The sequence below is a fragment of the Triticum aestivum genome, chromosome 2A (genome assembly GCF_018294505.1).
Source record: "Triticum aestivum cultivar Chinese Spring chromosome 2A, IWGSC CS RefSeq v2.1, whole genome shotgun sequence".
Classification (NCBI taxonomy): Eukaryota; Viridiplantae; Streptophyta; class Magnoliopsida; order Poales; family Poaceae; genus Triticum; species Triticum aestivum.
Window position 1 is genome coordinate 61,588,624 of NC_057797.1, and position 15,559 is coordinate 61,604,182.

At 46.7% G+C, this 15,559-nt stretch overlaps 1 protein-coding gene and 1 pseudogene across 1 annotated transcript; one reads left to right on the top strand and one right to left on the bottom strand.

Annotated features, from left to right (window-relative positions):
- The first annotated feature begins 3,363 nt into the window (after positions 1-3,363).
- LOC123187461 (putative serpin-Z8) lies at positions 3,364-5,359 on the top strand (annotated as a pseudogene).
- Positions 5,168-10,439, bottom strand: LOC123187460 (probable galacturonosyltransferase 7). Its single transcript, XM_044599329.1, has 9 exons — positions 10,165-10,439; positions 9,972-10,003; positions 9,785-9,880; positions 9,291-9,390; positions 8,277-8,338; positions 7,571-7,869; positions 6,884-7,241; positions 6,260-6,802; positions 5,168-5,994 (listed from the first exon to the last, which is right to left on the bottom strand). The coding sequence occupies exons 1-9, from the start codon at positions 10,274-10,276 to the stop codon at positions 5,713-5,715; spliced, it is 1,884 nt and encodes a 627-aa protein (XP_044455264.1). The 5' UTR covers positions 10,277-10,439; the 3' UTR covers positions 5,168-5,712.
- Positions 10,440-15,559: the final 5,120 nt, after the last annotated feature.

Here is a 15,559-nt window from a genome sequence, read left to right on the forward strand (position 1 = left end):
AAACATAGACATATACACAATCTGTAAAGCAACTCAGGGTATATGCATTTTTTTCATCATCCCCAAAAACTTAGTGAATGCTAGAGAAGAATTAAAAGGATGTAGGCATTTTCTTTTGCTACTAGTTCAGACTTTTTGTACCTTTTGTAAGCAACTCTTCTTTTGTCATTTTCAGTTTTCAGTTTTTATCTGGGATTTTTTAGTAGGCAAATCAGCTTATGCATTGAAACAGTTTTTTAGTTTGGACTCCTCACAGTTCACACGATGCAAGTTTTTCATCTTACCCACCCTACTGAAGCAACTGCACTGTTCTTTCTTTTTGCAGAAACAAGGTCCAAGGCAGTAGGGAAGTTTTAGCACACAAACACAAATCATGTGCTCGGCCTCTTTTTTCGACGGCGTCAAGGTCCAACAGGGGGAGGTACAGAGGGAGAATCCAATTTTTGATGCAAGATCCAAGTCAAGTTTTTTCAGAATGCATGGGTGTACAGAGACTTTGTACAAAACTAGAAACACGGGAGGTACAGAGGGATAGTCACACTAGTTACAGGGGATCATGATTTCGTTTGTGTTTTTGCCCAAAAAGGAGATCCTTACCTTTGTGTTTCGGGCAATTTATTGCAGACGTTTATTCACATTATTGCCTGATCCGCAACAGAGAGTTGCACGGCAAAGGCCTCCACGTTCCCATATTTTTCGTACTTTGTTGCCTGATTTTTTCTCTTATATGCTCTTGCTGTGAGGAAGCTCTCCCCTCGGAGGCCATGCCGTGCGGCGGTGGCTGGGGGGGGGGGGGGAGAGAAAGAAGTTGCTGGGCGATTTGGTGGGAACGTAGGGTTTTCTTGGTTGGGTTGATAGGGGATCACGCGCAGCGAAGTGGGGGATTTTTTTGACGGGGCGTGGCAAGGCAGGGGAAGGAAGGAACTTCCTTTTTCCAGCAGAGGGGGTTGCGCGCGTGGGAACTTTCCTAAAATGGCCGGCCGCTAGATCTGACCCATAGCGCGCGCTGTGTAGCATCGTCCTTACTTTTTTTTGCGGATCATGGTGCGCCCAAATCCGCGATCATTTCGATACACATGATCAGTCAAATTTATGTGCGCCTAACCTAGAAGGCTTCGAGGATCGGTATGGCATACACCTTCTCCGATGTCTATGATTGATATAAAACGATCAATCAAAGTGTAATATCTTGCCCCGCCATCCCTAACTTTGGCCTCGAGGTGCTCCATGAGCTCCTTATCTGTAATCAAACCTAATGCCAACCGGTGTCGGTGCTAAAACCATCGGATCTCGAGCAGAGGATCCCCTGCTAGTGTTCTCGACTAGATGGTCACAGGAAGTAGGAAAGACATGATGTTTATCCAGGTTCAGACTATGGTAAAGAGTTAACACACCTAGATATATGATAAACTGCTATACAAATAGGGCATTGTATTGAAAGAGAATACATGTGTGGTATTTTTCTTCTCCCGTTGTATCTTGCAGGCATGTTTGCTCTTAGAAAACCAAGCCTTGAAGAACGGTTTTCCTTTTGTTTCCGTTGGTTGACACGGGTGGGGCAACAAGTTTTTTTTCATCACGGTGGGGCATCATGTTGAAATAGAGAACCTGGATTCATAGGTAGATCTTGAGCCATGTTCTACGGGCATTTTTTTTCTCTCTCATTGCAGCGCACAATGTTCCTCTAGTAAGTTAGAAAAAAGGAAAAGAGAAAATAAGTAAGTATAGGAAAAGGAGAGAAAGAAATCGAACAGGAAACCCGAGCCAACACGATACAGAAGAACATATATGCGACGATTGGTGTTGGAGTATCTCCTAAATGTTCCTGATTATGAGGTCGTTCTTCTCGGTCAGGCAAGATTCATGGAGATTGTGGCGACGACAACCTGGTACCTTTGGTGGGAAATAAGAAAGTTGGTTCATGGAGAGCTGGTGAAATCGCCAAGCCAAGTTAGTATGTCAGTTCGGACCCTTGCAACAAACTTCTTCACTTCAAACTCACCGAAGGCAAAGGTAAAACATGATGGCTGGTCTAAACCAATGAAGGGACATGTCAAACTCAATGTTGATGCAGCTTTTGACCCTGATTCACTCCAAGGGGCAGTTGGTGCAATCATTAGAGATGACAAAGGTAATTTCGTTGCAGCAACAAATGAGAGGATTGGATTATGCTCAGATGTATTTACAGCTGAAGCTATAGCTCTAAGATTTTGACTGAATTTAGCACAGATGGTTGGTTGCAATAGGTTGGTTATCAACTCGGATAATACTGATATGATCAGTATGATGCAAGAGGGCGGGTCCTTTGCAGGTGCCACGGCTGCAATTTTCGAAGATTGCTACAACATGTACATTGATCTTTCTCATGTAGTTTATGAACACTGCCCCAAAGAGGCAAATGTTATAGCGCATGATCTAGCTAGAAGAGCAAGGTTTTCTACTCCTAGTACTTGGTTAGATGATGCTCCAATAGATTTATGAAAAAACTAACGCCCACATGTGTGGCATCTTGCACATCGCTCACACGCCTCCATCACCACTCATTTTGCCACGTATGAACAGATGACATCAGCAGGAATTTTTTTGGTTTACGGCTTAAAAATGTTTTATCTCCTAATTAAAAATCTATTTTCACCATTAAATTCATCTTAACGAGATCTTCAAAACTAGACCCCATATTGATATGTTTCAATGATTTTTTTTCCCAAAAATTGCCATGACATTTACACTGTAGTTGCCATAGTGTTTAAACTAAAGTTGTCATGTGGCAATTTTAGTTTTTTTATGATGGCAATTCCAGTACTTTGATCATGAAAATTATTTTTTGTATGAACCATGGCAATTTTAAGTGCATGTATCATGACAATTTTTAGTTTATGGTTCATGACAAGTCTAGTTTCTTAATTCCTTATTTTATAATATGTCAAAATTTACTTTTAAATATAGTAGAAAATAGTTAAAATATATCATGGCAACTTCAGTGTGAACACCATGGCTATTCATGTGCAATAGACATGGTAACTTTTAACTCAAAAATAAATTCATCAAAATATATTGATATGAGATCTAGTTTCAAAGATCTCGTCGCGAGAGATTTAATGATGAAAACGGATCTTCAATCGGATTTTTCATTTAAAAGATAAAACATTTTAAAAACTAAAAAAAAATCCCACACGTATGCATGCGATGATGTGGCGCAGTCTGTATGTTGTAGTGCGTTAGCGTTGTCTTAGATTTAATCCCTCTCCCTATCAAAGATGTAACCTTGATGTCCAACGAATAAAGAGGGGTTTAATGTGTCAAAAAAAAATATAGCAAAAACTCTTAGCAACTCGTAACAGCAACCGAAGCAAAGTAATCAGATCCGTCAGCGATTCTAAAGTCTAAACCTGCGATCGATTCGATACGATACGATGGACTTCCGAGGAGGCGGGCCGACGAGGAGGCATCAGCCGCAGCCTGCCGGCGGCGTCTCCGCCGGCTCCGAGGGGCTGTTGGCGCTATCCGCCAGCCTCGCGCGGGCTCTGGCCGACAAGCACGCAAACAGCAACCTGGTCTTCTCGCCGCTGTCCATCTACACCGCGCTCGCCCTCGTGGCCGCCGGCGCCCGCGGCGCCACCCTGGACGAGATCCTCCGCGTCCTCGGCGTGCCATCCCGCGGCGAGCTCGACGCGTTCGTCGCGCGCGCGGCGGGGGCCGCGCTGCAGGACCAGTCGGGCTCCGGCGGCCCGCGCGTGGCGTTCGCGTGCGGCGTCTGGAGCGACATGGCCTGCCCGCTGAAGCCGGCGTTCCGCAAGGCCGTCGTCGACGGCCCGTACGGGGCCAAGGCCTCCACCGTGGACTTCCGCGGCGACCCCGAGGGGTCGCGCCAGCTGATCAACGCGTGGGCGGCGCGCGCCACCAACAACCTGATCGAGTCCGTGCTCGGCCGGAACTCGGTGAGCGAGCTCACGCGCGTCGTGCTCGGCAACGCCGTCTACTTCAAGGGCAAGTGGGACCAGCCCTTCCACGAGAGCGACACCTCCGACGCGCCGTTCCGCCGGGCCGGCGGCGCCGGCGCCGTCGACGTGCCCTTCATGCAGAGCTGGAAGAGGCAGTTCGTGGCCGTGCACGACGGGTTCAAGGTGCTCAAGCTCGAGTACAAGATGGGGGAAGTGCGCGCGCGCCCGCGCCCGCCGTTTCATCCCAGAGACGTTGATCGTGATCCCACGAAGCCCGCCCCGTTCTTCCCTAACCGTGCCCCGCTCGGCCGTCCTGGTCGATTCTCTCATGCTGCCGCACCTTCCCGACTCGCCGTCGCCGGCTCCCATTCCAATGATAGCTACAGCTATAGCTCCAGCTCCACACAGTTCTCCATGTGCATCTTCCTCCCGGACGCCGACGACGGCCTGCGCAGCCTGGTCGACGCGATTGCTTCCCGGCCGTGCTTCCTGCACGAGCACCTGCCTACTGAGAAGGTGGACGTCGGCGAGTTCCGTGTGCCCAGGTTCAAGCTCTCCTTCCACGACAGCGTCGTCGGCGTCTCTCAACAAGCTGGGCCTCCGCCTGCCGTTCAGCGAGGCGGCCGACCTGTCCGACATGACGGAGGACGACCGCTCCGGCCTCCCGCTGGTCCTGAGCGAGGTCGTCCACAAAGCCGTCATCGAGGTGAACGAGGAGGGCACCAGGGCCGCGGCCGTCACCATGTGTCTTATGCAGGAAGGGTGCGCTGCCAGGCCGAGGCAACCGCCACCGGTGGTGGATTTTGTCGCCGATCATCCGTTTGCCTATTTCATTGTGGACGAGGGGACCGGCGCCGTCGTCTTCGCCGGCCATGTCCTCGATCCCTCGAAACAATAGGAGCTACGTAGGATGTTGGAATTCCCCTATTTCGAATACATCCATGCGTTTCAGATGAGATGATGACCAAATTTTTTTACATATTTTTGCAAGGTTTACAAGTTAATTTGTTCCTTCGGGCTTATTTGATTGCTTCTTCAATCAGCCATTGGTCGTTTGATCTGCTCGAGTGATTGCTCGCTGGCTCGTTGTTGTCAGTTTCAGATTCGTCGTTGCCCAAGTTTCAGTTCCACGCCTAGGTACTCAATTGACATGCTATAGCATGGCCATTAGAGGTGCTAATCATGCCTTCAGTGCACTGATACATGCCAAATCATGGACACACCAATTCAGACGCAGAAAGGAGCCATGGACACTGCACCACTCAGGATAACAAATGAGTGCGCCCCTCGCGAGGAAGTATAGCAAACAATATACAGGTTATCCACAGTTTCACAGGCGCAGAACTACCCCAAAAAATTAATCACCACGCTACAGCTAACAGCCAAAAAAATGAGATTACATGTGTGTGCCCTTATTGGCAAAAGAGAGAAATATGAAATGAATCTTTGCATCGACGATCTGACCAAACAATCTGGACAACGAGACATCATCCTTTACCTGCTACATAAAAAATCGCAAGACCCCGAAACCATCAATCAATCTGTTCAATGCAATGGGCAGATGATGCTGCGTCTGCTCAATACTGTCGACACTGGTAGCCAATGGCAGCACCTCTTCTCCTGTTCAACTGCTGCGTGTAGTTTGTTGTAGATGGTAGCCAATGACAGTGCAACTCTTGGGAGCTACAGGCATCCAGTCAGACAGAGAAGGATTCAAAGGAGGAGGCCAGTGGATGTCTCAAACTGTTGTCGATAGTTCTGATCAAGTGTGCTACGGATTTACATTGCACTCATCCATGAATCGATCTTCTCGAGTGAGAAACCTCCTCCAGTACTTCTTGTAGTCCAGTATGCCTAACTCGAGCCAAGGCTTCATATTGCCATTGTAGTGCAATGCTGCAGAGCTCTGTGCAACCTCCGGATCGATTCCATAATCATATCCAAGTCCAGACAGAGTCGACCTCCCATCAAGGGGGTAGATGAGATTTTGAAAAGACAACAGGCTTAAAGAAAAGGCAGCTTCTCTCAGAGATACCTCGTCTTTTTTCTTGACCTGCAACACAACAACAGCAGAATAAATATTGTCCTAACCATATGAAGCACCATTGTTCGGTATTACACAGAAATTAATACAATGATGATACTTGCCCAGTAACAAAAATGAATACAGCATGCTACCTATTCCATGCAAGTAATTATTATAAACTGAATTTCACACCACATATAAACTGTCCAAATCTTCTTCCATGCCATTTTTTATGCGAGCTAAGTTTTTTATACACTGTAGCATGAAACCAACAGACAAGGCTTATACCAACCTGTTTAAGGAGCAGCAGGTAATTCTCTGTTATTTTATGCTTCCTCCATTTATCCAAATTGATCACATTCACCCCAGACATCCATGCACATGATTTAGGATCATACTTTGTCTTACCCAGGAGATTTCTCACTTGACCCAGTCTTACACCACAAAATTCAACAGCACCATTTACCTTGTCCCCCATATCAAGTTTCCACAAGAAAGACAGATCACGTTGAACAACCACATCATCATCCAATACAACCACCTTTTTTAGATCCTTGAATATTTCAGGAATAAAGAAATGTGAATGGCTGAACAATGACAAGTACTCTATTCTTGTCTGCTCAGTGGGCCGCTCGGTGCTCCTGATGAGAACACGAAACTCCTCAGACAAATACAGCTCTCGCGTACTAAACTTTGGTAGCTTCTCTAAAATCATTTCTTCATAGTTTACGACATGGATAGGTGCCTTTTTGTATGAATTTCGGGCAAACCAGTATTTCATGCCATAGAAGTTTTGAGCATCAGTTAGGATATGAAAAACATTGTTTGCTGGCTCCTACAAGAACAATAAGAACATCAGGAATGCCCATAGCAGAAGATAACAGCAAGCTAGTCATTGTAAATATCACCCACATACCTTAGAATTGATAACTGTTGAGTTGATGACAACAGAAGCTGCAAGGACATTCTTAGATAGTATAACATAGTGCCTGTGGTTTGGGGTATTGAACTTGCGAGCCGGATAAACATCAGAATCCAATGAAGGGGATTTGAAATATTCCAATGTCAACCTCATAGAGAAACAGTGGTGAGTTTTTGGCAATGTCTGAGAACCAAGATTGTAGAGGAATGCACTCTGCTTCATATGAAAATGAGCTTCATCATCGGTCATATCAAGTATCTGCCGAAGCTTCCTGACAACATTGTGGCATTCCACAGTGCATGATTTCGCTTTTGCTATTGTATGCTCCATCTGCTCTATCTTCTTGTTGATACTGAACGAAATAGCACAGTTGTCATTTGAATTATCAAAGTAGTAACTCATATATTGAAAACTGATAAATTATATGCAGGTTGGGTTTCTACTACTTCTACAAAAACAACAAAATATTGTACGAGAAATTTACGGTCAAAGTTCAAATTTAGACAGGTAAATACACTGTATTTTCAAAGAGGGAGTAACACTCTAATGTCCGTTTCAGTCTGATGTGTGTTGCTAAGATATGGTACCATAACCTAGTCATCATAACTGAAATTTAAGATTTACAATGGAATGAATGACGAAAAGATAACAAAAGCTTAACCGTTAAAAATGTATTCTTACAAGGATGGCAGATCAGCATCAACAGCAGATGCACTGAGAACCCTCTCATGGTCTTGTATATTTTGCTTCATTTCCTGAGTAAGTGCCTCCTGTCCTTGAAGCTTGGCAATACTTGGATAGTATGAGCGGGCCACAAATAGTTGGTCTTTTAGCCTTTTCACTACTGAATCTTTCATAATTACTTTATGTTCTGTTGACCAGAGGCAGTAGCTCCCAAATTCAAGCTGACAAGCCTTTAAATTTTCCACTTCATCTGGTTTCAGGTCTTTCTTTTGTCTCTTTATATCCTTGCTAACTTCCTGAAAGCAATGCATGTGCATTATAGCAAAACCACTGGACTCTAATTGATGCAAAGATAAGGGGAGGGATAAGAACATTGATTGGAAAATTAAGTACTATATACTCCAAAAGATACTGGGTTGCAGTACATTCAGCATTGTCTTAAGATTAGCTTACCTAAGTACACTATCACATCAATCCACTAATATGGAACGCAATTATTTGAAAATATTTGCATTGTGTGCCTAAGATCTTTTATGAGATTGAGCTGACAATCTAATATCTAAAAATTATATACTTGCTGCTACTGCTGTAGAACCCCCCCCCCCCCAAATTTCCATTTTGTTGACTAAACATGTCAAAACATAAGCAGAGCTTGAGCCCAGTTCTGAAAAATACAGTACATATTTGAATGCAGAAGGCGTACAATTGTTCTTTCAGTTGATCCCTTCACAACCTTTGGCGTTTCAGTTCTTGGTACCGGAAGAACTGCATATGTCGTCAATTACTGAGTCAGATGTAAAGCTAAACAAACAGATGCACCATACAGGATAAAAGACCAATAAAGAAAGGACTGCAACCTACAAATAGCTTCCACGTAAAACAAAACATATAGACAGCTCATCCAAAGAAAGGGAGGTTGTTCTCGAAACATCAACACTGGTTTGTTTGGAAATGTTTGGGTAGAATAAATTGCTTCTCATATCTAAAGTAAACTACAAGAGTGAGAGGTCAAAGAAACCCGAGATAGCACATGCACGTCATAGTCTGTTTGGAAATATTTGGGTAGAATAAATTGCTTCTACTTCCTCCGTTCCTAAATATAAGTCTTCTTAGAGATTTCAATAAGAACTACATACGAATGCATAGACATATTTTAGAGTGCAGATTCACTCATTTTGCTCAGTATGTAGCCCGCATTGAAATCTCTAAGAAGACTTATATTTAGGAACAGAGGGAATAGTATGTAAAGTGAGCTAGGAATTTTGAGGGAAGCAAGAGTGAGAGGCCAAAGAGAAATCGAGATAGCACATGCACGTTATAGTCTGTTTGGAAATATTTGGGTAGAATAAATTGTTTCTTCTATGTAAAGTAAACTAGGAATTTTAAGGGAAGCTAGAGGTAGAGACCAAAGAAAAACCGAGATAGCACATGCAAGTCTTAGGGCATATCACATTATCAGCCTAAGAGCACTGGTTTAAATCATGCCACGTGGTATATTCGTGATGTACACTTACCTCGAGTAGACCTCAAAGGCACAAACAGCAGGGTTTTGCTAATAAGTATACCATGTTTCTTTGCAATTGCATAGGCATACTTACATTCAGTAAATGATTTTCTAGCACTAGCAACACTTTCACTGATTCACTCCTATCTCAAAAGCATAGACAAAAATACAAAACTAACTGGGCACCGGGTTATTTCTGTTACTATGCGGTACCTTTTGGTTTAACACTGACAGCCAAAGGGGGGCGATCAATTTGCATATGCTGCGGCGGCGGCACCCCACTGCTGCCATTCGAAATCTTCCTGGGTGGATCCTGAGAAGGAAAAAGAAGGTGTGAGGTATCGCAGATGCAAATTTGACCATTCTTGAACTGCACTGTTGAAATACTTTGTTATCCTTCATACTCCATGAACATGAAACAAAGTGAAAATCGAGTATAATACATTCCCCCTGGTGCTAAAGATTATAAGAAGAGAACGGTATCTCAACAAAGCTAACAGCCTAACACACAACAGACACTACACCAAAAAAAAGTTTGCCATTCCATGAACGTCATATGCTTAATTCCGAGTAGAATCTTCACACCACGAAGCGCCATAAACGATGATGACTAGACATCACGAAGGTCGCCATCACGGAACAATACAAATCTACTACTACAAAAGAGTCGACATCGTGGATAAAAGGGGTATGGCAGCACATCCAACCTGTACCGCTACTTTGACGGGGACTGGATCGACAGCGCCACCGCCACCACCGCCACCAATCGGCTCCACGGGATCGAATGAATGAAAGACGACCTCCTAAATCCATACAAAATAAGAAAAAATCAGCACGAATCGCCCACCGGCCGCGCTCCAACCGCAATAAAGGCGGAAACAACCAGTGCCACACCTGTCGGCGCCGCTCGTCCGTGGTCACGTAGCCTGCATCGCAAACCAGTCAAAAGGAGGCGGTTAATAATCCAGAGAACTCCAGATCCACCCGGAGGCAGGCGCGCGCGCGCATCCGCGCCGCATTCGCCGAACCCCCAATCGGGGGAAGAGAGGGAGAGGGGAGAGAGAGGGAGAGGGAGGGGGGCGGGTACCGGTGGGGGCGCGGTCGAAGATGAAGGCGAGGGGCACGAGCAGGGAGCAGAGGACGAGCGCGAGCAGCACCAGGCGCGGGCCCCTCCGCCTCTGCGGCGGCGTCGCCTTCATCGGCTCCGGTCCCCGGCGGCGCGTCTACTGGTCATCGCAGTGGGGGTCGGCGTGGTCGGTGCGGGCCAGCGGGGATGCTTCGAGTTGGGCGACGCGGTTGCGGGGTTGGGAGGGTTTGATCGGTGCGGCGCGGGGCGGAGCGGCGCGCGTGCGTGCGTGCGTGGGGGGGGGGGGGGGGGGGGGGGGGGGGGGGGGGGGGGGGTTGGTTGCGCCAGGGGGAGGGGAGGGGAGGGAGTGAAGCGAGTCGGGGACGAGGGGGGTGCCAGTGTGGCGTGGGTGGGTGGGCCGCCGTGCGTGCGGCACATGTGCCACATGGGCCTCGTGTCATCGTCTTTGCCAAATTGCCAGCGAAGGTCCGCTCCGATTGAAACGGGTCGTGCGCCAGGCTGCCAGCGAAGGCACCAGGAACCAACTCAGTTCCCTACAGTTTCCCAACAACAACAAAAAAACTCAAACCCTTAAATCTTCTAAAAAAACTTGATTCCTAAATCTTCTAAAAAAACATTTCGCGCGATGGAGTGTGTATTGCTCAAGAGCTCAAAAGTCCAACCCTACACATGCTAGGGACATTGTCCGGACCAGAGCGAAGCCAAACAACAGTTGGATCCTCCGTCCTATTAAAATTTGCAAGGAAATGGCCAGCATTATATTGCTCTCTACGAGTATGAGTAACATTGATTCCATTTCTCCCATGGGTCCCTTCACCTCGTGCACATGGCATATTGAGATTTGTCCTTGGCTTCCAAGTTCGCCATATTCACCCCTTGCGGGTAGTTAAACTCGAGAATGACCGGACGATCAATTGATAGCAAGGATAGCCCTTTCATCATTCCAGCCAATTCAGCTTGCAAAGCATCGGCGCAAGACCATAATGAGCGGCAAGCCGAGAAGGTAATGACACCAGCATGGTCTAGAAGGATCATCTCGGCACCCGCACTTCCATCTCCAGTAGAGAAAGATCCGACATTGAGCTTAACCCATCCAACCAAAAGGGGGCTGATTTCATGTTAGGAAACGTAGCAATAATTCAAAATTTTCCTACGTGTCACCAAGATCAATCTAGGAGATACTAGCAACGAGAGAGAGGGAGTGCATCTTCATACCCTTGAAGATCGCTAAGCGAAAGCGTTCAAGAGAACGGGGTTGATAGAGTCGTACTCGTCGTGATCCAAATCACCGATGATCCTAGCGCCGAACGGACGGCACCTCCGCGTTCAACACACGTACGGAACGAAGACGTCTCCCGCGCCTTGATCCAGCAAGGAGGAGGGAGAGGTTGAGGAAGAGAGTCCAATAGCAGCACGACGGCGTGGTGGTGATGGAGTGGCAGTTCTCCGGCAGGGCTTCGCCAAGCTCACGCGGAGGAGGAGAGGTATTGGAGGGGAGGGGCTGCGCCAGGTGCAAGGGTGTGGCCGCCCTCCCACCCCTCCACTATTTATAGGTGGGGAGAGAGGGGGCCGGCCCCCCTAGATCCCATCTAGGGTTGGGGGCGGCGGCCAAGGGGGGAGGAGTGCCTCCCAAGTCAAGTGGAGGCCCTCCCTAAAGGAAATATGCCCTAGAGGCAATAATAAAGTTATTATTTATTTCCTTATATCATGATAAAAGTTTATTATTCATGCTAGAATTGTATTAACCGGAAACATAATACATGTGTGAATACATAGACAAACAGAGTGTCACTAGTATGCCTCTACTTGACTAGCTCGTTAATCAAAGGTGGTTATGTTTCCTAACCATGGACAAAGAGTTGTTATTTGATTAATGGGATCACATCATTAGTTGAATGATCTGATTGACATGACCCATTCCATTAGCTTAGCACCCGATCATTTAGTATGTTGCTATTGCTTTCTTCATGACTTATACATGTTCCTATGACTATGAGATTATGCAACTCCCGTTTGCCAGAGGAACACTTTGTGTGCTACCAAACGTCACAACGTAACTGGGTGATTATAAAGGAGCTCTACATGTGTCTCCAAAGGTACATGTTGGGTTGGCGTATTTCGAGATTAGGATTTGTCACTCCGATTGTCGGAGAGGTATCTCTGGGCCCTCTCGGTAATGCACATCACTTAAGCCTTGCAAGCATTGCAACTAATGAGTTAGTTGCGGGATGATGTATTAAAGAACGAGTAAAGAGACTTGCCGGTAACGAGATTGAACTAGGTATTGGAATACCGACGATCGAATCTCGGGCAAGTAACATACCGATGACAAAGGGAACAACGTATGTTGTTATGCGGTCTGACCGATAAAGATCTTCGTAGAATATGTAGGAACCAATATGGGCATCCAGGTCCCGCTATTGGTTATTGACTGGAGACGTGTCTCGGTCATGTCTACATTGTTCTCGAACCCGTAGGGTCCGCACGCTTAAGGTTACGATGACAGTTATATTATGAGTTTATGCATTTTGATGTACCGAAGGTTGTTCGGAGCCCCGGATGTGATCATGGACATGACGAGGAGTCTCGAAATGGTCGAGACATAAAGATTGATATATTGGAAGCCTATGTTTGGATATCGGAAGTGTTCCGGGTGAAATCGGGATTTTACCGGAGTACCGGGAGGTTACCGGAACCCCCCGGGAGCTATATGGGCCTTAATGGGCCTTAGTGGAAGAAGAGGAGAGGCAGCCAGGGCTGGGCCGCGCGCCCCTCCCCCCTAGTCCGAATAGGACAAGGAGAGAGGGGGTCGGCGCCCCCTTCCTTCTCTCTCTCTCTCTCTCTCTCTCTCTCTCTCTCTCTCTCTCTCTCTCTCTCTCTCTCTCTCTCTCTCTCTTTTCCCACCTCGCGAGTCCTATTCCAACTAGGATTGGGGGAGAAGTCCTACTCCCGGAGGGAGTAGGACTCCTCATGGCGCGCCCTATGTGGCCGGCCGGCCTCCCCCTCTTGGTCCTTTATATACAAAGGCAGGGGCACCCCAGAGACACACAAGTTGATCCACGTGATCTTATTCTTAGCCGTGTGCGGCGTCCCCAGCCACCATAGTCCTCGATAATATTGTAGCGGTGCTTAGGCGAAGCCCTGCGACGGTAGTACATCAAGATCGTCACCACGCCGTCGTGCTGACGGAACTCTTCCCCGACACTTTGCTGGATCGGAGTCCGGGGATCGTCATCGAGCTGAACGTGTGCTAGAACTCGGAGGTGCCGTAGTTTCGGTGCTTGATCGGTCGGGCCGTGGAGACGTACGACTACATCAACCAAATGCTTCCGTTATCGATCTACAAGGTACGTAGATCACACTCTCCCCTCGTTGCTATGCATCACCATGATCTTGTGTGTGCGTAGGAAATTTTTTAAAATTACTACATTCCCCAACACTCCCCGTTAGGGTTTCCCCTCTCCCATGCGCATGGGCCTTGGGGGGCTGGTGCCCCTGGCCCATTAAGGCTAGGGAGCCCTCCTTCATCCCATTCTGCCGTATTGGACGTGGTGGAACATTTTCCGGACCTCCGGACCACTCCGGAATCCTTCGGAACCTTCCGGAAGCTTCCCGGTACAATACCGGAAAAAACCGAACTTTTCCTGGAACCCGAACAACAACTTTCCATATATAAATCTTTACCTCTGGACCATTCCGGAACTCCTCGTGGCGTCCGGGAACTCATCCGGGACTCCGAACAACATTTGGTAATCACATACAAGTCTTCCTAGTAACCCTAGCGTCATCGAACCTTAAGTGTGTAGACCCTACGGGTTCGGGAACCATGCAGACATGACCGAGACAACTCTCCGGCCAATAACCAACAGCGGGATCTAGATACCCATGTTGGCTCCCACATGTTCCACGATGATCTCATCGGGTGAACCACGATGTCGGGGATTCAATCTATCCCGTATACAATTCCCTTTGTCAATCGGTACGTTACTTGCCCGAGATTCGATCGTCGGTATTTCAATACCTCATTCAATCTCATTACCGGCAAGTCACTTTTACTCATTCCGTAAACACATCATCCCATGATCAACTCTTTGGTCACAATGAGCTCATGATGATGTCCTATCGAGTGGGCCCAGAGATATCTCTTCGTCACACGGAGTGACAAATCCCAGTCTCGATTCGCGCCAACCCAACAGACACTTTTAGAGATACCCGTAGTGTGCCTTTATAGCCACCCAGTTACGTTGTGACGTTTGGCACACCCAAAGCATTCCTACGGTATCCGGGAGTTGCACAATCTCATGGTCTAAGGAAATGATACTTGACATTAGAAAAGCTTTAGCAGACGAACTACACGATCTTGCGCTATGCTTAGGATTGGGTCTTGTCCATCACATCATTCTCCTAATGATGTGATCCCATTATCAATGACATCCAATGTCCATGGTCAGGAAACCATGACCATCTATTGATCAACGAGCTAGTCAACTAGAGGCTTACTAGGGACATGTTGTGGTCTATGTATTCACACATGTATTACGGTTTCCGGATAATACAATTATAGCATGAACAATAGACGATTATCATGAACAAGGAAATACAATAATAACCATTTTATTATTGCCTTTAGGGCATATTTCCAACACATGGCATATTGAGAATTTTCCTTGGCTTCCAAGTTCGCCATATTCACCCCTTGCGGGTAGTCAGACTCGAGAATGACTGGACGATCAATTGATAGCAAGGATAGCCCTTTCATCATTCCAGCCAGTTCATCTTGCAAAACATCGGCGCAAGACCATAATGAGCGGCAAGCCGAGAAGGTAATGACACCAGCATGGTCTAGAAGGATCATCTCGGTGTTGGAAATATGCCCTAGAGGCAATAATAAAAGTATTATTATATTTCAATGTTCATGATAAATGTCTTTTATTCATGCTATAACTGTATTATCCGGAAATCGTAATACACGTGTGAATACATAGACCACAATATGTCCCTGGTGAGCCTCTAGTTGACTAGCTCGTTGTGATCAACGGATAGTCATGGTTTCCTGACTATGGACATTGGATGTCGTTGATAACGGGATCACATCATTAGGAGAATGATGTGATGGACAAGACCCAATCCTAAGCTTAGCACAAAGATCGTGTAGTTCGTTTGCTAGAGCTTTGCCAATGTCAAGTATCTCTTCCTTTGACCATGAGATCGTGTAACTCCTGGATACCGTAGGAGTGCCTTGGGTGTATCAAACGTCACAACGTAACTGGGTGACTATAAAGGTGCACTACAGGTATCTCCGAAAGTATCTATTGTTTTATGCGGATCGAGACTGGGATTTGTCACTCCGTGTAAACGGAGAGGTATCTCTGGGCCCACTCGGTAGGACATCATC

Excerpts from the sequence above, each read along its gene's own strand:
- LOC123187460 (XM_044599329.1), bottom strand. The coding sequence starts at position 10,276 with ATGAAGGCGACGCCGCCGCAGAGGCGGAGGGGCCCGCGCCTGGTGCTG. Across the intron at positions 9,391-9,784 it reads CCGTCAAAGTAGCGGTACAG|GATCCACCCAGGAAGATTTC; the intron begins GTTGGATGTGCT and ends TTTCCTTCTCAG. Across the intron at positions 5,995-6,259 it reads ACCTGCTGCTCCTTAAACAG|GTCAAGAAAAAAGACGAGGT; the intron begins GTTGGTATAAGC and ends GTTGTGTTGCAG.